At 45.5% G+C, this 21,870-nt stretch overlaps 1 protein-coding gene and 1 long non-coding RNA gene across 45 annotated transcripts in view; one reads left to right on the top strand and one right to left on the bottom strand.

Annotated features, from left to right (window-relative positions):
• The window catches only part of ARVCF (ARVCF delta catenin family member), a 594,486-nt gene that overhangs the window by 21,976 nt on the left and 550,640 nt on the right, over nucleotides 1–21,870 (bottom strand). For 23 of the 43 annotated variants that reach the window (XM_083589899.1, XM_083589871.1, XM_083589890.1 and 20 more), the window contains 5 exons: nucleotides 10,885–11,021; nucleotides 10,001–10,151; nucleotides 7,588–7,780; nucleotides 2,775–2,886; nucleotides 1,268–1,358 (listed from right to left, as the gene is read on the bottom strand). In XM_083589899.1, the coding sequence (XP_083446025.1) occupies nucleotides 1,268–1,358; nucleotides 2,775–2,886; nucleotides 7,588–7,780; nucleotides 10,001–10,151; nucleotides 10,885–11,021 (684 nt within the window). The remainder of the gene's footprint in view (nucleotides 1–1,267; nucleotides 1,359–2,774; nucleotides 2,887–7,587; nucleotides 7,781–10,000; nucleotides 10,152–10,884; nucleotides 11,022–21,870) is intronic. The other 20 variants (XM_083589903.1, XM_083589872.1, XM_083589877.1 and 17 more) reach the window with 1 other exon arrangement.
• LOC310751485 overlaps nucleotides 1–21,870 on the top strand; it is a 113,886-nt gene that overhangs the window by 9,489 nt on the left and 82,527 nt on the right. The window contains exon 3 of one of the 2 annotated variants that reach the window (XR_014542551.1): nucleotides 1,237–1,323. The exons of the other annotated variant lie outside the window; for it this stretch is intronic. This is a non-coding gene — a long non-coding RNA (uncharacterized lncRNA). Of the gene's footprint in view, nucleotides 1–1,236; nucleotides 1,324–21,870 lie in introns of those variants that run through there. 2 annotated transcript variants of the gene reach the window in all.

Genomic DNA, 21,870 nt, shown 5'->3' on the forward strand with positions numbered 1-21,870 from the left:
AGGTAGTCCCATGTGGAGCACATTGCAGTAGTCCAAGTGGGAGATAACCAGAGTATGCCCCACTCTGGTGAGGCAGCACCATGATACCACTTTAAAAAGCCATGCCTTCTCCCAAAGAATCCTGGGAGCTGTAGTTTGTTAGGAGATGCCTATTCTCTCAGAGCGGCTTAACTATCAATCCCTCTTCCCAGGGAACTCTGGGAATTGTAGCTCTGAGAGGAGAACAAGGGCTTCCTAGCAATTCTTAGCACTATTTACATTTAAAGCACTATTATACTCTTTAAACTGTCACGGATTCCGCAAATAACTCCATATAGTTTGTTAGAGTTCCTGAGAGTAGTTAGGAGCTCTCCCACCCTGCCCCAGTCTCCTCACAGAGCTACAATTCCCAGAGTTCCCTGGGGTAAGGGACTGACCATTAAACCACTCTGAAAATTGTAGCTCCGTGAGGCAAATAATAATAATAATAATAATAATAATAATAATAATAATAATAATGAATTTATATACTGCCCTAAACCTGAAGGTCTCAGGGCGGTTCACAGAACAAAATCAAAATATAAAGCCACAAAATATATAATCAAAATAAAAATTGTTAAGTTGTGGGTGAACATATCAGATGACACAGCGATTCTTCAAACAGCTCTTGTTTATTCACGGGCCAGAACAGAACTGAACTGAAGGGTTCAGCCAGCCTGCTTATATAGAGCTCCACTACAACACAACTGTAACAAATTTCTGTAACTATCCAGTCACTGAACGTCACTTTCAATCCCTTATTTGCATATGTGGACCTGAGTGAAAACTATCTACAGTATCCCCCCTGCTGGCCCAGGGTGAGAACTTCAGTACATAACAAAAACAGCAACACAATAACCCCCCCCCCAAAAAACCCCTACATTTTAAAATGGCATACATAGGATGTCAATCAAATCAACCAAAGGCCTGGTTAAAAAGGAACGTTTTTGCTTGGCGCCTAAAGGTGTATAATGAGGGCGCCAGGCAAACTTCCCAGGATTCTTTGTGGTGAGCTGTGACTGTTTAAAGTGGCATGTTATTGCTTTAAATGAGGCCAGTATCTCAGCCTAACCTACTCCGCAGGGTTGTTGTGCCACCTTGAACTCCTTGGGAGGAAAGGTGGAATATATATTTATTGAATAAACACGTTAGAATGAATGTTTGGCATCGCGTCCAGCCTGATCCCCAGTATCTTCTCATCTTCACACGACTGCTTAGAAGAGCTCAAGACTCTGGGATGAGCACAGACCTTGACTTTTATCCACGAGAGGCAGGGTGCTGTCGTCATAGCCAGACTTGCACGAGGTGCCTTTGGATCCCTTAGGAGTCGCAGACGCAGACTGGAAAGAAAGGAAAACGCCAGAGTCAGCAGCTTCGCAGGGAACAGAGCGGAAAGCAAAACCCGCTTCAGAAAGTTATCATGAAACGCTCATTCCAACAAAACCAATCTGCGTCCTACTTCCTATTTTAAGTACGGCGGTAGTCAGCAATAAGTCGGCATGCTGAGAGCTCATTTTTCCAGCTTGTGTGCTTTATGGTCTTACTGGGGTGGGGTGGGGGGACGGAAGTGTGACAACGCTGCTATTTTACTTTCCTGGCAGGTGAAGTCAGCTCCCCTTTTTAGGAGGGGCTGCTTTGCGAGTGGGAATCTGGGTCCTCGCAGTGACCCTGGAGGGGGCGGAGGAACGCCGCCCATGTCTTCACGATCCCCGGCCATGTCACGCCCCAGGCCAGCCAATCGGGTTTGCCCGGGGGTGTGGCTACGCCTGTTTAAATCGTGGCACGGCCGGGGAAGCATTCTCCTTGTTTGCCTCCATTTCGCGGGATCTCCCAGCCCACCCACCCCCTTTCTTGCGTGGTTTGACTATGGCCTTGCGATGACTTTTGTCGGTTGCCTGGTTAAGTCTTATTGCAAAGGTAAAGATAAAGGGACCCCTGACCATTAGGTCCAGTTGTGGCCGACTCTGGGGTTGCGGCGCTCATCTCGCTTTATTGGCCGAGGGAGCCGGCGTACAGCTTCCGGGTCATGTGGCCAGCATGACTAAGCCGCTTCTGGTGAACTAGAGCAGCACATGGAAACACCATTTACCTTCCTGCTGGAGTGGTACCTAGTTATCTACTTGCACTTTTGACATGCTTTCGAACTGCTAGGTTGGCAGGAGCTGGGACCGAGCAACGGGAGCTCACCCCGTTGCGGGGATTCGAACCGTGCGATTCTGATCAGCAAGTCCTAGGCTCTGTGGTTTAACCCACAGCACCACCCGCGCCCCAAGTCTTATTGTAAATTATTGTAAATTAAAGTACGCCGCATCTGGATTTCTTATGGACAGTGCCAATCCTGAATGTATTGGATTTGTGACCACTATGCTCATTTGTACTTCAGTAGCAGTAAAGCTCTGCTGGATGAGATATTAATTGCCTCTAGTCTGTTTTGGGGAGAATCCTGCAACGTGTTTAAGTTTTTACTCTGCTAACTATACACTGGAGTTCTGCTCTGGATCAATATTGAGTGGAATTCCTTGACAACATTTAATTTGCAGCGGTGTGGTGCTTTATTTGGCTACCACGTTGCTTTCACAAATGTTATTTATTAGATCTGTGTTCCTGCTTGCTCCACTTGCAACCTCTTACAACCCCCACATTAATCCCATTGAGCTTTCCCTTCCCAAACTCATGCAACCACTAAGCTCGCTTTTCGCCTCCCCAACCCCATTTGCTCCAATAGCTCTCAAGCAGACCTCTGCAGTCGCCTTCACCTGGAAATGGGATTTGTTCCAGCCTTCCTTCTGCAAAACGCTCCGTAGCTCTTTGTAACTCCAGGTCATCTGAAGGACGTGAGAGGCTGCTTTCGTTTCCCTGGAAGACTGGCTGATTTTGGAGGGGGCGGGGCGTGGGGAGAAGAAAGCAGGCAAAGAAGCAAACGTCGTAAGTCAGACAAATTCAGATATTGAAGCCTGTTGACAATTTAAGTCATTAACAAATGCAAGCATCTGGAGGGACTGGTCAGCCATTCTCTTGAATCCGAAACTATTACAAAGGGCCAGTTCTCACGACCATGTTTATGACATGGTACATTTATCTTAGGGTTCCTGCATACATCCTTTTTATTGCTCAGGCATGATTATTTGTGCTCGGGACGCTTTTAAGGATGGTCACACACAGCCCTGCTTTCAACACTGCTGGTGCCTGCAAAAAAAATTGGGGTACTCACACACTGAATGACAAGCAATGCCTCAAATGTGATTGGATGGAACTGGGGTGTAAGGAAGAGGTAGAAACTGCTTAGCCCATCCGAACCCCTGGATTTTCATGAAACCCTAAATATAAATATAACTTCTCCCATTTAACAGTTCACTTGTCTTGCTTGCTAAGGCTCTGGAATGTGGCTTTGCCCTTTTTGACTCGCTTCTGCCTGTGATGAGTTTGAGAAATATTTGCATCCATGCCATGCCTTGGAATTATAAGCCAGGAGAAAGCAGCTTCTGACCAACATTTCTGCAAATAAGCTTTAAGGATCTTGGCTTCAGATAATACATAGCCTAAGACAAAGTTTACACTTCAGGCATTATTAACTCTGTCCCTATATTTCTGTTTCCTTTATTGAACTAGTCATTATATATCTGCTTTGTTTGCTTGGGTTTTTCTGCATTTTGTAAGTTGGGCATGTACAGTGGTACCTCTGGTTGCGAACGGGATCCATTCCGGAGGCTCGTTCGTAACATGAAAAGCCTGAAACCTGAAGCACCGTATCTGCGCAGGTGCATGGTGTGATTTGGCACTTTTGCGCATAGTGCAATTTAGCGCTTTTGCGCATGCGCGAGTGGTGAAACCCGGAAGTAATCCTTTCCGGTACTTCCGGGTCGCTGTGGGATGCAACCTGAAAAAACGTAACATGAAGCAAATGTAACTTCCGGTATGGCTGTACTACCAAGGTACTCCTATGGAGTAATTTGAGGAGCTGAATGGTCTCAGGGCCAAAATAACAGACCAAATGCTTAAACTCACAGTAATTATTTCATTGCGATACTTAGTTGTGCTTCCCTTCCAGTTGCCTCAAAAAGGGAAAGGTGGTGGTGGCAGTTCCACTCAAGACTAATAAGTGTAGCTGCCAACCTGGCGCCCACGGGCACCAGTGTGCCCACCAGGACCTCCTATGGCACCTGTGAAAGGTCTCAGTAAATGCCCCCTCAAAAAACCCACAACGCATGAAAGTGGTTAGACTGCAAGCATAGGTAAACTCAGCCCTTCAGATGTTTTGGGACTACAACTCCCATCATCCCTGACCACTGGTCCTGTTAGCTAGGGATGATGGGAGTTGTAGTCCCAAAACATCTGGAGGGCCGAGTTTGCCTATGCCTGGGTTAGTGTATGCAAAAATAAAAATATTTCCGCCCCACCATCAAAGGGCAGCTTCTCTCTAGCACTGTTGTGGTGCAAATGAGAGCTATTTGAGATTATTGCCCATCTCCTTACGATCGTTGCACATTGGGGCAGTTTATTTTGTTAACAGCCTTATCATTGCCATCCATATAATGGAATGTTGTGAAAGGACAAACGTCTCCCACTCTGCCAATAAATGTCTGGATTTCCTTAAATGATGATGCCTGATAAATGCATGCCTGATGCTGAGGAATAGAGCAGGCAACAAGGGAATCTGTCCCGAGATGACTGATCGTTTCGTTCTATTGATCTTGTCTCTGAAGTCAACTCAACCTATTAAGGGCGGTGATTTACGATAAGCAGTTACGGCATGTGCATTAAGCGCTCCAGCTGCGCAACCAAAAGATGAAACGCAAAAGTTGGAAGCCACAGATGTCCCAGAGTTATTTCATTTCCTGCTTTAGGAATATGATGGCCAGCATGACACTCCTAACTCTTGTAGAGGAGGTGAGCCCTGAAAAGTCCTTCTGTGGCTCGGAGAAGAAAATCAGTTCCTGCACATGCACAGGGAGTGTTCTTTAAAGCTCAAATATATATTTAATTCCAATACAGTGGTATCTCTGGTTGTGAACGGGATCCGTTCTGGAGGCCCGTTAGCAACCTGAAAAGAACGCAACCCGCGTCTGCGGGTCATGATTCGCCGCTTCTGTGCATGCGCATGACGTCATTTTATGGGTCTGCGCATGTGCGAGCACGAAACCCGGAAGTAACCCTTTCCGATACTTCTGGGTCGCCGCGGGACGCAACCTGAAAACGCGTAACCTGAAGCAAACGTAACATGAGGTATGACTGTACACCAATTAGTGTTTATGCTTAGCTCAGCAAATAGGCACCTGGGCAAGTCCAATGGTGCTCCTGGGTCTTGGGAAGTTAAGCAGTGTGCTAACCCAAACAGCCCAGAGCATCAGCCCAGACTTGGCAACCTATCCTCTCGATCTGTGCTTTTCATGACCTCTTTAGCTTATCCTAGGACAAGAGACACACACACTCACAGAAGACGTCCTCCGGTATGCTCCTTGTTCAATGCAAATGCTATAATAATAATAATAATAATAATAATAATAATAATAATAATAATTTATTTATTACCCCCCCCCCCCATCTGGCTGGGTTTCCCCAACCACTCTGGGCAGCTTCCAACTGAATATTAAAAACAATACATCATCAGACATTAAAAACATCCCTAAAGAGGGCTGCCTTCAGTTGTCTTTTAAAAGTAAAATAGTTGTTTATTGCCTTGACATCTGCTGGGAGGGCGTTCCGCAGGGCAGGTGGCACTACCAAGAAGGCCCTCTGCCTGGTTCCGTGTGACCTCTCTTCTCGCAATGAGGGAACCGCCAGAAGGCCCTTGGCGCTGGATCTCAGTGTCCAGGCTGAATGATGGGGGTGGAGACACTCCTTCAGGTATACAGGATGCTGTCTGAGCTAACGTTAATGCCCAGGACAAGGACTAAAGAAGTGAGATGTCAGGTGTCTCCAGCATAGCTGGTGTCAGAAGAGAGAATAACACAAGGACAAGGAGGAAATAACGTCTCCGTGCTGGCTGGGTTCAACTCCGTGTTGGTTGGGTTCAAAGTGGAAGGAAACCAACAGGCAGTAGCAACAGGGGTGGGGTGGGGGCCAAGAGGAAGGGACGTGGAGCATCTGCTTGGAAAGCAAAAGGCCTTGAGGTCTCTCTGCAACATCTCCAGGGACGGCAGTAAGGAACGCCTCTCTGAACCCAGGAGAGCTCCAGCCAGTGTAGACAAGACTGAGCCAGATGAAAGATTGATCGGACTTGGTATAAGACAGATTTCTAGGTTTCGGCCCAGAATGCCTGAAGGAGCGTCTCCACCCCCATCGTTCAGCCCGGACACTGAGGTCCAGTGCCAAGGGCCTTCTGGCGGTTCCCTCGCTGCGAGAAGAGAAGTTAAAGGGAACCAGGCAGAGGGCCTTCTCAGTAGTGGCGCCCGCCCTGTGGAACGCCCTCCCATCAGATGTCAAGGAAATAAGCAACTATCTGACTTTTAGAAGACATCTGAAGGCAGCCCTGTTTAGGGAAGTTTTAAATGTTTGATATTTTATCGCTTTTTTATTGTTGTTGTTGGTATTCTGTTGAGAGCCGCCCAGGGTGGCTGAGGGAACACAGCCAGATGGGCGGGGTATAAATAATAGATAATGATGATGATGATGATGATGATGATGATGATGATGATGATGATTATTGATTACCCAAGGCCCTCTGAAACCAGGAGCTGGCACTGCATTCTAGTACAATCAGGAATACAAGTGCATTTGGAATTCTTGGGGAGAAAAACAGGATTTGCACTCCCATGATTCTTTATTTGCACTCCCTAAACCCTTTGTGGCTTAGGGCCCTCGTATTTATGGGACTGCCTCTCCTGGTATGCCCCACAGAGGACCTTAAGGTCCATGAATAATCATAGTTTAGCGGTCCTGGGCCCTAAGGAAGTCAGATTATCCTCCACCAGGGCCAGGGCCTTCTCAGTGATGGCTCCGACCTGGTGGAATGCTCTGTCCCATGAGACCAGGGCCCTGCAGGATTTGACTTCCTTCCGCAGGGCCTGTAAGACAGAGCTATTCCGCCTGGCTTTCAATTTGAATTTAGCCTGATCTTTTATTCCCCTTCCTTCCCCCCTCCCCTTTTTATGAAGATTACCCGCTCTGGGATCCCACAGCTAATTCTCCCCTGGTCTCCTTGCTGGCCCAAATAGGACTAATTTAGCCAGCTAGCCCTGGTGATCATCTAATGTTTATTGGATGGATTTCCCCCCTAAATTGATTTCTTAATTCTTAATTCTTAATTTATTGTTATTCACGTTTTATACTGTATTTTATGCTCTTTTTTGTTGCATCAATTAAGTGTTTTAAATTTGTTGTTAGCCGCCCTGAGCCCGGTTTTCTGAACCGGGAAGGGCGGGGTATAAATAAAAATTTATTATTATTATACATTATTATAAATACTCATTATCTGAGGGCCTCTTTCCAAACTGAGCTACCCTCTCCTGTTTGCACCATCTCTCATCAGCAGAGCACATTCATGTTCCAAACCCAGCGCTGCCAGATGAAAAGGAGCAAGGTAGCAGGTGACATGAAGGATCCTTTGAAATGATCCAGAGAAAAACTAACCTCGATTTGCTGATAGCGACCAGCTTCTGAATGCCTTGCGTTTGGATCAGGGACCTGGCATTTTCTACGCTGTCGGTAATGATTTCATGGATGGTATTCAGGACTGCAACCACAGTGTCCTCCTCCAGGTTTTTCGAAGACCTCTGTTGCTTGCTGGGCAAATTTCTCACTAGCTCCCCCATGGCATAACTACCTGAGGAACAGAAAGGGCTCTCGTTAGTTCAATCCGATCATTCAATTCAAGGGAAAGAACAGGTTACGACTCAGCCGGGAGTTCATGCTTTGTATTATTCCGTCTATTTTGCTTTATAAAACATATGCAGTGCTTGATTGTATAAGGTCTCGTCACAAAAAACAATAAAACAATACAAGTTATCCGTATAAACAGTTAAAAGCAGCTATTGAAAACCACCCAGAAAAAGATGAAAACCAGCAATAAACAGATTAAAGCACACATCAGCAATCTACCATATCTTTTGCTCTATAAGACTCACTTTTTCCCTCCTAAAAAGTAAGGGGAAATGTGTGTGCGTCTTATGGAGCGAATGCAGGCTGCGCAGCTATCCCAGAAGCCAGAACAGCAAGAGGGATTGCTGCTTTCACTGTGCAGCGATCCCTCTTGCTGTTCTGGCTTCTGAGATTCAGAATTTTTTTTTCTTGTTATCCTCCTCCAAAAACTAGGTGCATCTTGTGGCCTGGTGCATCTTATAGAGCGAAAAATACAGTACATACAGTACAGTAGGCTTGTCTAAACAAAAAATGTTTTTAGCATCTGAATGTTTTAGATGACCTGAGTTCCCTCCAGCTCCACTGTTCTATGATTCTATGAGCTAGATCAGGCATAGGCAAACTCCGGACCTCCAGATGTTTGGGACTACAGTTCCCATCATCCCAGACCACTGGTCCTGTTAGCCAGGGATGATGGGAATTGTAGTCCCAAACATATGGAGGGCCAGAGTTTGCCTATGCCTGAGCTAGATGGTCCGGTTCAGTACAGGTCAGCTCGCTATGCTTCTGTGGGTACACACATTCCTCTTTCAATATAAAATTAGACCCTATATTTACAAACAGGGTGGATTTGATTTAAATCAAATAGATTTAAATCATTATTTAAATCACTAGTCAATAAGACTTGATTTAAATCTCTTTTTTTACAGAAAGACTCATTCTTGCTGGTATAATCTTAATATGTACAACCAGATGAAGGTTTCATTTTTGGAATAGTAAGTTTTCAGAGTAGTTTTTACAGTTATATCAAAAATTAGTGATTTGGTTATACTATTAGAAAACGTAAGACAGATAATTATGAAATTATTGTTTATATTTGGACAACTTTTCTGCCGTACTTTATTGGAAGGAGAAAAATAATCATTTCCTTAATAACAATTTAAACAATTTATTTAACTATAACAATAGAATTATAGCATATGTATCCATGTTTGTTAACAATTAAAAAAAAACAACAGACTGAGTTTTAACACACATGAAAAACTTAAAACAAATGCTTATATCCTGATGAATAGCCTTTGGACTATAATTTAACTTAAATAGAAAACTATCTTTAGAAATATTTTTCCTCCGAAAGCATTTCATGTTAAAAATCTGATTCAAAAAAAATATTGATTTAAATGTTTTTGTTTTTTCTAAAAAATCCAATTAAAAAAAATCATTTATTTTTATCCACCCTATTTACAAACGAGGAAGACAATAGATTAAACATTAATGCCATTTCTGATTAGCCCTAAGGCTCCTCTTTGTAACTTGGGGCTATCAATAGATCTTTGTGAGCCTTTCCACAAGTTTCAGATCCTTGCTCGAAAGTTTTCTGAAGACTCATTGCCCAAAGCGAGCACATTCTGCAAAACAAAAGTTGTGGTCATCAGGAAAAAGCACAGGGGTTTGCATCCTTCGCTGCAGATTTCATTGCTATCATATATTACCCTTTGCAGCTTTCATCATACGGGCACGGGGGAACAGTTGCTTAGGCCGTGCTTTAATGCCAATATATAAACAGTTTACTCTCAAAATGTCCTCGGAAGAGACCACAGGGTCACAAAGAGCACTGCCTTGCATATTCTCAGCTCAGCCCCGAACAAGGTGTGCATATCCTTCATGTTAATAGCACTGAGAATGCTTTCAGGAGACGAAGGCTTAGTATCCCCCAATGCCAATTTTTTGCAGTTCAGCAGGATGAAGCTCTAAGCCAGGGGTCAGCAAACTTTTTCAGCAGGGAGCCAGTCCACTGTCCCTCAGACCTTGTGGGGGGCCGGACTATATTTTTTTTGGAGGGGGAATGAGAAAGGATTTTTTCACCTCAACTTTGGCTGGGTGGATAAATCTCCAGCAGAAGACATCCTCTGTGCCTTGTTTCAGGGGACCTACCCATTTGCTGTAGGAACCACTTGGAACATACCTATGAGATCCTTATTGCGGCGATCCATGGAGAGATTCCTCAGAGCGATGGACACGGCTCTCACCACTTTGTCAGAATCGGACTGGAGGAGCTCCACGAGGACCGGAAGGCCTCTCTCCTTTCGCACTGTCGCCCGGATATACGTGGACCACTGACCAGGAAGAAATGGGGCAAGGGGACACTCAAGAAATTTAGAGGGGCTTCAAGTCAAAGACCCATGTTTCTATAGACATTTTTTAATAAAAAAAATAGATTTTGCGTTTTAAGAAAGTCAATCTAATGCAGTGTTTCTCAAACCTGGGTCTCTGGGCTGTTGTTGGACTACAACTCCCATCACCCCTAGCTAGCAGGACCAGTGATCAGGGATGATGGGAGTTGTAGTCCAACAACAGCCAGGGACCCAAGTCTGAGAAACACTGGATGGATCCATTCCAGCCTGGCTTTGTCGCAATCAGCGCTGTTTTCATTGCACTGCATTTCAGTTTCCATCAAATACTATGCCATTTGTCTTGCGGTCCTTTATTTCATGTAATTTACATAACTATGCACATGATTTATGTAAGTTAATTGATTTAACTGAATTAATGACATAATTATTTACACTCCATTCATTTCAGTGCAAAAGAAACATCATTTAAAGGGGGGGGAGACAGTAATCAATTATGTATCAGTTGCAGACTGGAAAACAACAACTGTGAATATTGATCACTGTCAAAAAGGTTCTCCACCTGAGGCATAAATGAGCCTCACAGGAAACCTGGGGGTGGGGGGAGGCCAGATCATCTTTCCAAGGCAAACTTGGGCAACAAGATGAAACCTAAGCGGGTATAATGCATCTCACCGTAAAGTACTTAAATGACAGTAAGGGTAGAAGAAGAACACACATCACTCACTGTCCAGTTTCCGGCACTGAGGTTCTGCAAAGCTCCCGCTGCCGCTTCCAGAGTGTTGAAGTTCTGGCTTTCGGTGAGAATCGACAGATAAAGCCTCACCACTTCGGGCTGGTAGAGCAACTCGAAACCTAAAAGCAGGGAAGGCGGAAAAAACCACATTTAGATTTGTAAGGCTGCTAAAGAGAGGGATGGGATGCGGGTGGCGCTGTGGGTTAAACCTCAGAGCCTAGGACTTGCCGATTAGAAGGTCGGCGGTTTGAATCCCCACGACGGGGTGAGCTCCCGTTGCTCGGTCCCTGCTCCTGCCAACCTAGCAGTTCAAAAGCACGTCAAAGTGCAAGTAGATAAATAGGTACCGCTCCGGCGGGAAGGTAAACAGCGTTTCCGTGCGCTGCTCTGGTTTGCCAGAAGCAGCTTAGTCATGCTGGCCACATGACCTGGAAGCTGTACGCCGGCTCTCTCGGCCAATAAAGCGAGATGAGCACCGCAATCCCAGAGTAGGCCATGACTGGACCTAATGATCAGGGGTCCCTTTACCTTAAAGAGAGGGAGGCCAGTTGCCTCAAAGACAACGAAAGGGTCTTGGGTCAAATCCACACCAGACTTTTTAAGCACGTGTAAAGCCCCAAAGATTCGTGGGAACTGTAGTTCACCCCTGACAGAAAAACAGTTCCCTGGACCCTTAATAAGCTACAGTTCCAACGATTCTTTTATATGCTTTAAGTGTGTGATATGGATGTGACTTTCCAGTGTCTTAAAGGCTAACAAATGTATTATTATTACTTTCCCCTGATAATCAGGGGTCAGCAAACTTTTTCAGCAGGGGGGCGGTCTACTTTCCCTCAGACCTTGTAGGGGGCTGGACTATATTTTTTGGGGGAGAAATGAACAAATTCCTATGCCTCACAAATAACCTAGAGATGCATTTTAAATAAAAGAACATATTCTACTTATGTAAAGAAGAAGAAGAAGAAGAAGAAGAAGAAGAAGAAGAAGAAGAAGAAGAGGAGGAGGAGTTTGGATTTGATATCCCGCTTTATCACTACCCTAAGGAGTCTCAAAGTGGCTAACATTCTCCTTTCCCTTCCTCCCCCACAACAAACACTCCATGAGGTGAGTGGGGCTGAGAGACTTCAGAGAAGTGTGACTGGCCCAAGATCACCCAGCAGCTGCAGGCGGAGGAGCGGGGAAGCGAACCCAGTTCACCAGATTACGAGTCTACCGCTTTCAACCACTACACCACACTGGCTCCCAGTAAAAACACTAGGCAGGCCCCACAAATAACCCAGAGATGCATTTTAAATAAAAGGACACATTCTACTCATGTAAAAACACGCTGATTCCTGGACCGTCCGCAGGCCGGATTTAGAAGGCAATTGGGACGGATCCGGCCCCCGGGCCTTAGGTTGTCTAAATAGGGAGGGCTGGTGGGGCTAGATAGACCTGACGGTATGAGATCGCTCCCCCCCCCCCCGTTCTAAGTGGTTTCTGTAAGACAGTACAAAAATATTCATTTTAATAATCCCGATAAAAATCAAACCTTAAAAGCAAAGGGACTTAAAACATTCATCAAAAAAAGAAAAAAGGATAAAGTCAGGCGTCGTAAAACAGACAGACATAATAAAATCCCATATTAAAATTCCATGTCTGGGTCGGCTTGCCTAAACAATATAATGATGTTTTTAGGCACACTATGCTAGATTTCTGCGGTGTAAGATTTTGATAGCAACGTTTATTATTTCTTCGGTGCCCGAGGGAGGTGCAGAAAACAAACCAGCCGGCGACACCAACAAGGTGCTGAACAAAGTGTTGGGGGGGGCACAACAAAACACTTTAAAAAAAGAGCATGGCATACAAACAAGAATACTGGGCCTGCAGGCTTGCAGTCTAAATAGACAGAGACACTTGTAAGCGGCAGAGGGAGGAAGCCGCTGAACTAATACCCTGCAGGATAAAGTAGACCCAGCGCAGGCATCAGTCATGTGGTTGCTCCAGGCAAATCTAAAGGAAGGGAGGGGTTCTTAAGGAGCAGTGGCAACACCAGAGGAGGACTTCAGGGCAGATGTCCTTGGCCCCCCGCTCATCATTAGTGTCAGATGCTGGTGGTGGTTGCTCATGAGGACTCCGACCTGTCTTTTACAGGTTTTATTGCGCAAACTATTTACAGTGCAGATCTACAAAGCATAGCTGTCAACTTACAGATTTGAAAATAAGGGGCCAGCAGCCTTGAAAATAAGGGACCAGCAGCCAAAATAAGGGACCTGCAGCCTCACCTGTTCCAGGCACTCCAGACTTCCTGTCCTCCTGCAGTCTGGTCAAACTCATGCTGGTAACTTCGAGAACACTGTCCAACCAACTTTGTAACCAGAGGTTCAACTGAATAGAATCTGAATCACATGCACCACAAGGCCTATGCAGCCTCAACTTAAGATGGCTCCCCGGCCTGGCTTTGCACTGCAAAGTTTGCAGCAGCACGTGCAACAAAATGGCGTCCAGCATTCAACCCCCCCCCCCCCCAGCTTGCATTAACTAGCCACACACAAGGCATGCAAGCTCCACCCCCCAGTCGTTCTTAGACTTCTTATTGGGTGAGCAACACAGCCAAGCAACACAGTTGGAGCCTCCCTCCTCCCTGGCCGGCAGGGAGGGAGGGAGAGGAGCTGCTTCCTTTGAAATTTAAGGGACATCATTTAAGGGACATCCATCAATAAGGGACAGCAGCGGGACATGGCACTGGAATAAGGGACTGTCCCTTCAAATAAGGGACACTTGACAGCTATGCTACAAAGTTCATGTCTGTCACAGTCACTTGTAGAATCCAGGAGTGGCCCCTTCCAGCTTCTCCCCCAACATAAGAACTTCGGCACCCCAAGTCTCCTCCTTCCCTCCTTGCGTTTCACCCCTCTGCGCAAGCTGTGCGACGGAAGTGGCGTGCGTCCCTGCTGGCCAGGTGAGGCGCTGGGGTTCTCAGTAGCATCCTCAAGCCCTTTCCTCGCTTGGCTGGCCCCTTCTCTCTCTTCTCCACTGGAGGTGTGGCTTTTCCCACTGCTGGAAGAGGAGATGCTCCTCAGGAGTTTCGGAGGCTCTCTGTAGCCTAACGGCCCCCCTGCCTCCCTCCCCTGTTCCAATGGCAGTCCCCTGACAATTAGGATCAGGAGGACTGGCTTGCCATACAGTGGTACCTTGGATCTCAAACGCCTTGGCTCCCGAACAAATTGGCTCCCAAATGATCGAAACCCGGAAGTGATTGTTCCTGTTTTCGAGCGTTCTTTTGGAAGCCGAACGTCCGACGGGGCTTCAGCAGCTTCTGATTGGCTGCAGGAGCTTCCTGCAGCTAATAGGAAGCCACACTTTGGTTTCCAAACCTTTTGGAATTTGAACGGACTTCCGGAAGGGATTCTGTTTGACTTCCAAGGTACGACTGTATTTTGAAGTAAAGTAATACATATTGCTGGGACATGGGTGGCGCTGTGGGTTAAACCACTGAGCCTAGGACTTGCCAATCAGAAGGTCGGTGGATCAAATCCCCGCGATGGGGTGAGCTCCCGTTGCTTGGTCCCTGCTCCTGCCAACCTAGCAGTTCGAAAGCACGTCAAAGTGCAAGTAGATAAATAGGTACCGCTCCGGCAGGAAGGTAAATGGTGTTTCTGTGCGCTGCTCTAGTTTGCCAGAAGCGCTTAGTCATGCTGGCCACATGACCCGGAAGCTGTACACCGGCTCCCTCGGCCAATAAAGCAAGATGAGCGCCGCAACCCCAGAGTCGGCCACGACTGGACCTAATGGTCAGGGGTCCCTTTACCTTTAATACATATTGCTGTAATACATATTGCTGTATTGCTTCTCACGTATGGAAGTGAGAGCTGGACCACACAGAAGGCTGATCGCCAAAGAATTGATGCTTTTGAATTATGGTACTGGAGGAGACTCTTGAGAGTCCCATGGACTGCAAGAAGATCAAACCTATCCATTCTGAAGGAAATCAGCCCTGGGTGCTCACTGGAAGGACAGATCCTGAAGCTGAGGCTCCAATACTTTGGCCACCTCATGAGCAGAGAAGACTCCCTGGAAAAGACCCTGATGTTGGGAAAGATGGAGGGCACAAGGAGAAGGGGATGACAGAGGACGAGATGGTTGGACAGTGTTCTTGAAGCTACCAGCATGAGTTTGACCAAACTGCGGGAGGCAGTGGAAGACAGGAGTGCCTGGCGTGCTCTGGTCCCTGGGGTCACGAAGAGTTGGACACGACTAAACGTCTAAACAACAACAACAATACATATTTAAGTACCCTACAGGGGGTGCTAACATTTCATGGGCTCATAGGCTCATACACAAGCTGGCAAAACTGTTGACACACACCACAACCTATCATACTGGCTGCAAGAGAAGGATGTTTTCAAGTGAATTTTTCATGGCCAGCAGGGGAGAGAAGCCTGTGCATTCCAGGGAAGGCCTCTGTGGGTGAAGAAGTGCCCATGGGCACCATGTTGGCGTCTCCTGAATTGCCATCCAAACAGCAGGGAGGAGGACCTGCAAGACCACTGGCATGCCTCCAAATGCCAGTTGCTGTGGGCACAAGTGGAGAGTGTGCTGTTGCCCTTAGTCCTTGCTTACAGGCTTAACATGGGCAAGCTTCTTTAATGACGAAACCCCAAATCTGAGACCCCCTCGAAACTGGTGCCAAAGTTTTGCTGCGGGGCCCTAAGCTATAGCTTGTGTTAAGTTGTGGGTGAACATATCGGATGACACAGCGATTCTTCAAACAGCTCTTGTTTATTCACAGGTCAGGACAGAACTGGACTGAAGGGTTCAGTCAGCCTGCTTATATAGAGCTCCAGTACAACGTAACTGTATCAACTTTCTAAAACTATCCAATCACTGAACGTCACTTTCGATCCCTTATTTACATAACTATCTACAGTATCCCCCTGCTGGCCCAGGGTGAGAACTTCAGTACATAACAGCTTGTTTAGCTTATACGTAAATCTGGCACTGCGAATAACCCAAACATCATGAACCTGCTGCTTGTTTCTTTTACACAGAGAAGCTTCCAGAAGCTTCTGGAACCCTCTGGAATTAATTAGAATAGGAAAGAATTCAACACATCAGATCAATGCTTTCTGCACTAAGAAATGCAAACTGACATACTGCCCAAATGAAAAGGATCGTGTGGGAGAAGAACATGACCAGCAACCATCTACCCCAGTCTCTATTCCAGCAGTGAAAGAACAATTTCCTGCTGACGCTATACCATAGCTGTCAACTTACAGATTTGAAAATAAGGGACCAGCAGCCTCGAAAATAAGGGATTTTAGTCAACCAGCAGCCAAATGAAGCCTCAAGCGGTGGTTCCCACAGCGCAGCAACCCGGCAAAGGGGATGCAGCAAGGAAAACCACCATCACCTCTCCGCTGGGAAGCGCTGAGCAAAGGCGAGTCCCCAGGCAATGCGGCCGATTTGATTGGCACAAAGCATGCAAGCTCCACCCCCCAGTCGTTCTTAGACTCCTTATTGGGTGAGCAACGTAGCCAAGCAACACAGTTGGAGCCTCCCTCCTCCCTGGCCGGCAGGGAGGGAGGGAGAGGAGCTGCTTCCTTTGAAACCCGGGAATTTTAAGGGGCATCATCAATAAGGGACAGCAGCGGAACACGGCGCTGGGATAAGGGAGTTTCCCGCCAAATAAGGGACGGTTGACAGCTATGCGCTATACCAGTAGATGTGCTGATTCAAATACTCCTTTTGGACGTATCGCAACAGATCCCAAACCGAGCCAAAGGCATGGGCGCGTACATACACCAACTTCTTAGGCGCCATCAATCCAGCTGCCCCATTTGCGGAAGGGATTTTTATTTCATTATTGCAATGGTTCTTCCAGCTGTGTGTGGCGCCATCAAACCCTTCCTTGAAGTACCTTCCGCAGCAGATCCTTGCAAGGCACAGCTGTTCTGCCTCCCATTAAGCACCTGCTTCTCTCCTTAAACCCATTTTCTTAATTTCAAAATCATCTTAATTATTTTTCCCCCTGCCGTACTCGCTACTTTTTGCGTAATATATGGCTAATTGTCTGCCGCCGCTTTCTGTTTCGTGTCTTTTCTTTTTTTTTTTAAACGCGCCATGGAATTTTGAAGAGACGAAAAGGTCAATCAATGCCGCTAATGAGCCAATGAGACAAAAAAGAAAGAAAAAAGAAATCGACAAAATGCTAATTGCTCTGTTGCTTGGTCTGTTGCGGCAATTAAAATACAGGCAGGTCTGGTGCATGTAAAGTATCTCACAGGACACAAGTCTAGCAACCATAACTGCTAGGGCTAATAATAATAATAATAATAATAATAATAATAATAAATTGGCTACTAGAATTCTGAGCAGAAACAGAAATGCTAATTGTAAGTGATATATAAATATATTGAATTCTAGTACTACTACTAATAACCTGCTACTACACTATTGAAAACCGCCTTGTTATCCTCAGATGAAGGGTGGTATATAAATTTAATAAATAATTATAGTAATGATAATGATGATGATGATGATGATGATAATAATAATAATAATAATGTCAACAACAACAACAATAATCTTTTATTGCATTTCTATCCCATTTTCCCTCCAAGGTGGATTACTGACGTCTTGTCCTGTGCTGGCAGTGATTTTTTTTGGGGGGGTGAGGGGGGGAAGTGAGTGAGGATCTGGCTTACCACTGATTTTAAGCGCACATGATCAGCCCAATTGATTTTGAATTGCTATAATAACGGTAAACACCCAACTGATCAGGTTATGGGGCTAATTTGAGCCCAGCTTTGCCATGGCTGAACTCCTGAAAAGGTTGCCTCCTCTCCCCAAGAAGGCCTCCTAAGCCTTTAAGAGATAAGTGAAGACTGGACAAAGGAGAAAAAATGAAAATGAGGAATGGACAATTCCGTAAAAAAGGAAAAATAAATAAAAGTGGGCCCCATATTGAAAGCTGGGGCCGGAAGGTGGGCCTCAGGTCTGAAATGGTTAACGGCACATGCCCCAAAGTTTCGCAGCTTGATGATTATCCGTTTTTATAAAAACACTGTGTCTGCCTAGTAACGTCTCTTCCACATTTTTGCTCTACTTTGCTTTCGAAATTGTTTTGCGGGTCTTTGGACCGTAATAAAGAATGTCTGTTTGTTTTATTATTGAGGTTTATAGTTCAACCTCGGACTGAATAGATACCAAAGGACGACCACCAGAGGGCAGTCAGGGAATCCAAAAGCAGAGACGCCTGTTCTTCTTTCTGCAAGGTCACATATATATTTAAAGAGTAGTATGCTTTGCGAAGAGAAGGTACGGTTTCCAGATTTCAAAAAGTAAAAAAAAATTGGGGGGTGTGTCCAAGGTTTTGGGCTTTTTTTTTTTTTTGCAAAATCTCAAAAAAAGGGAAGTTTTAAAAAACCCATTTTTTTAGGGAAATCACCAAAAAATTGACACTTCCAATATGGGCTTCCATATGCCTGCCTGGGTTTCCCCAGAAATTATAGCTGCTTTTCAAAATTCTGCCCGGACACCATTTGCAACAGACAAATGTCTGGGAAATTCTAGACAGACGGCAGCCCTAAGAGAACGCAAACCCTAAGCAACTAGAAAAACGTGAGTTGAAAAGCAAAAGAATATCCCATTTTATTAAAAACAACTTCAACAGAAACCACAAACATGAAGGAAAACTTAGACGATTTTGAACTCTTGTTTTTCCCCAGATGAAGCTCTAGCAACTTCAATTGCAAAGGGGGATATATTTCACTATTCTGCAAATTGGAAAGAGATGTAAACTAGTGTTCATGGGGGGATTAGTGGTTTGTTTTCTTGGTTATTCTGCTATGTATTTTGGTTTTTTATGTTGTAAACCGCCCTGTGATTTTTGAATGGAAGGCGATACATAATTTTAATAAATAATAATAATACAACCGTATCTTGGTTTTCCAACAGCTTAGTTCTCGAATGTTTTGGCTCCTGAACGCCACAAACCCAGAATTGACTGTTCCGGTTTGCGAACTATTTTTGGAAGCCGAACGTCCGACGGGGCTTCCAATTGGCTGCAAGAACTTGCTGCAGCCAATCAGAAGCCGCGCTTTGGTTTCTGAACATTTTGGAAGTCGAACGGACTTCCGGAACGGATTCCGTTCGACTTCCAAAGTACGACTGTAATAGAAAGTGTTTTAAAGCAGGAGCTGGGCCCTTTCCAAAGATGCAAGTGGCACAAAAGCCTCTCCCTGCCCGACAAAAGACGTGCAAATTTGCCCTTTAAGAGCCCCGCCTGCTAGCGCAAGACACCTTTAATACAAAACAAACAACAACCTTAGGACGCGGGTGGCGCTGTGGGTAAAAGCCTCAGCGCCTAGGACTTGCCGATCGAAAGGTCGGCGGTTCGAATCCCCGCGGCGGGGTGTGCTCCCGTCGCTCGGTCCCAGCGCCTGCCAACCTAGCAGTTCGAAAGCACCCCCGGGTGCAAGTAGATAAATAGGGACGGCATACTAGCGGGAAGGTAAACGGCGTTCCGTGTGCTGCGCTGGCTCGCCAGATGCAGCTTGTCACGCTGGCCACGTGACCCGGAAGTGTCTGCGGACAGCGCTGGCTCCCGGCCTATAGAGTGAGATGAGCGCACAACCCTAGAGTCTGGCAAGACTGACCCGTACGGGCAGGGGTACCTTTACCTTTACCTTTTTAACAACAACCTTGCTACTCCTGGTTGGTATCCTGCACTTCCTCGTCTGCCAGCAATCAGAATGTCGAGATAAAACTGAATTTTGGGGACGGAGCGGAGATTTTTATTTTATTTTTTCAAGTTAGTTGGCGGTAGACAGACCCAGCAGCAAAGGGCTCAGAACGATGGATAGGAAAGGTGGCTTAGTTAGAACACAGAAAATCACAAAGAAAAGTGGAGCAGAGACCTCTTTCAAGGAACAGGCTATATTGTGTTGAATTTCCTGTCTTGAATTTCCTCTCACTGCCCCCGTTCTCCTTGCTAATTGTAAGTAAATTCAACACAGGAAATTCAACACAAGAAGTAAACAAGGAACGGTCAATAATTAAGGAATATCTCAAAGAGTACTGTGATAATAAATGCTTTCTGGCAGATATTGAATGAGCCATGCAATATAAAGTATTTGTTAGATAAAGTTAAATTAAGTTAACGAAAAACAACTTCACACAACTGTATAAATAACAATTTAATTGTAAATTAGTACAATGGTTATAGTCGGAAGTTTCTTTTCTTTGCTGATTCAAACAGTGGATATCATTATGTCTTTGCCTTTATTCACACTTTCATTCTTCTTTCTCTTTCTTTTTTCTTTTCTCTGTTCTGTTATTTCCCTTTCTTTTCTTTTTATATTTATATTCTCTATAATCTTTATAACATAGTGAATGTTATTTTGTTGGTATTCCATGTATTTTAAGAATGTTTGTCTAATAAAAAATTCAATTAAAAAAGAAAAAAAATCAAGGAACAGGCTATATTAGCTCCACCCCCACCCCCAAAAAGCCCACCCCAGCTGTTGTATGGCAGTTCACAAGAAAATAGACGTTTCCTTCTACTAGGCCCCCAATATTTGTCTCTATCCTTGGATTCCTTCAAGTACTGCAGAGGAGATGTTAATTGGTTCCCGCACAATGACGTTCCCAGCTCCTAAAACATTTTACTTATTCAGCTGCAGTGACAAATTATTCCACTTCAAAGCTAGATGAAGGAGGGGGCCGGTGGTGTAGAGGAAGAAGCGGACAGGTCAGACACAAAATACCTGGGCGCATTTCCTTTTAAAAACCAACAATGGCAACCATTAAGCTTGAAAGGTACACCAGAGGGTCAGAGTTTTTAAGTGGTCCAGTACAGTCGTACCTCGAAAGTCAAACAGAATCCGCTCCGGAAGACCGTTTGACTTTTGAAACGTTCGACTTCCAAAGTGTGGCTTTTGATTGGCTGCAGGAAGCTCCTGCAGCCAATCGGAAGCTGAGGAAGCCCGTCGGACGTTCGGCTTCCAAAAGAACGTTCAAAAACCGGAACACTCATTTCTGGTTTTCGATCGTTCGGGAGTCAGAACGTTCAACACCCAAGGCGTTCGGGAGCCGAGGTACGACTGTGCCTTGGAAGCTATTCTTAGCCATGTGAATTCTAAGCCAATTAAAGAACGACAGCAATACAAAATAGCAGTAGAGCTTTACGAACTCTTGATATGAACTGACCTGATCCGTACTTGCATTTGGTGCCAAATTTAAAAGCAAGTGCCTCTTCCTGCAAGAACTCACTCAAATTAGGAACATCATCATCATCATCATCATCATCATCATCATCATCATCATTATTATTACCACCATTTGTATCACACCACTCCTTCGAATAGCCCAAGGAGTCTTACATAGATTGCCTCCTCCCCATGTTATCCTCACAGCATCGTGAGGGAGGATAGGCTGAGAAGAAGTGACTAGCTCAAGGTCACCCAATGGGAGCCATGGCTGAATGTGGATTTGAACTCGAGTTCCTCTCAGTTCCTAGTCCAACACTCCAAACCCTCTATCACATTGACTGCCAACTCTAGCTGGGAGCTCCTGAGTGGAACCAATGCCAACAGTGGGAGGAAGGTGGGCATGGCAGAAGAAGAAGAAGAAGAAGAGGAGGAGGAGGAGGAGTTTGGATTTTATATCCTGCTTTATCACTACCTGAAGGAGTCTCAAAGCGGCTAACATTCTCCTTTCCCTTCCTCCCCCACAACAAACACTCTGTGAGGTGAGTGGGGCTGAGAGACTTCAGAGAAGTGTGACTGGCCCAAGGTCACCCAGCAGCTGCATGTGGAGGAGTGGAGACGCGAACCCAGTTCCCCAGATTACGAGTCTACTGCTCTTAACCACTACACCACACTGGCTCTCACTGGAGGAAAACCAGCCTCGCAACATCCTTGGCCGACAAAACTTATGACCTCTGGCAGTGTGGACTTGGGGCTCTCAAATTTCAGTGGCGCCCTG

The sequence above is a fragment of the Podarcis filfolensis genome, assembly GCF_964270895.1.
Source record: "Podarcis filfolensis genome assembly, chromosome: 16".
In the NCBI taxonomy this organism is placed as follows: Eukaryota; Metazoa; Chordata; class Lepidosauria; order Squamata; family Lacertidae; genus Podarcis; species Podarcis filfolensis.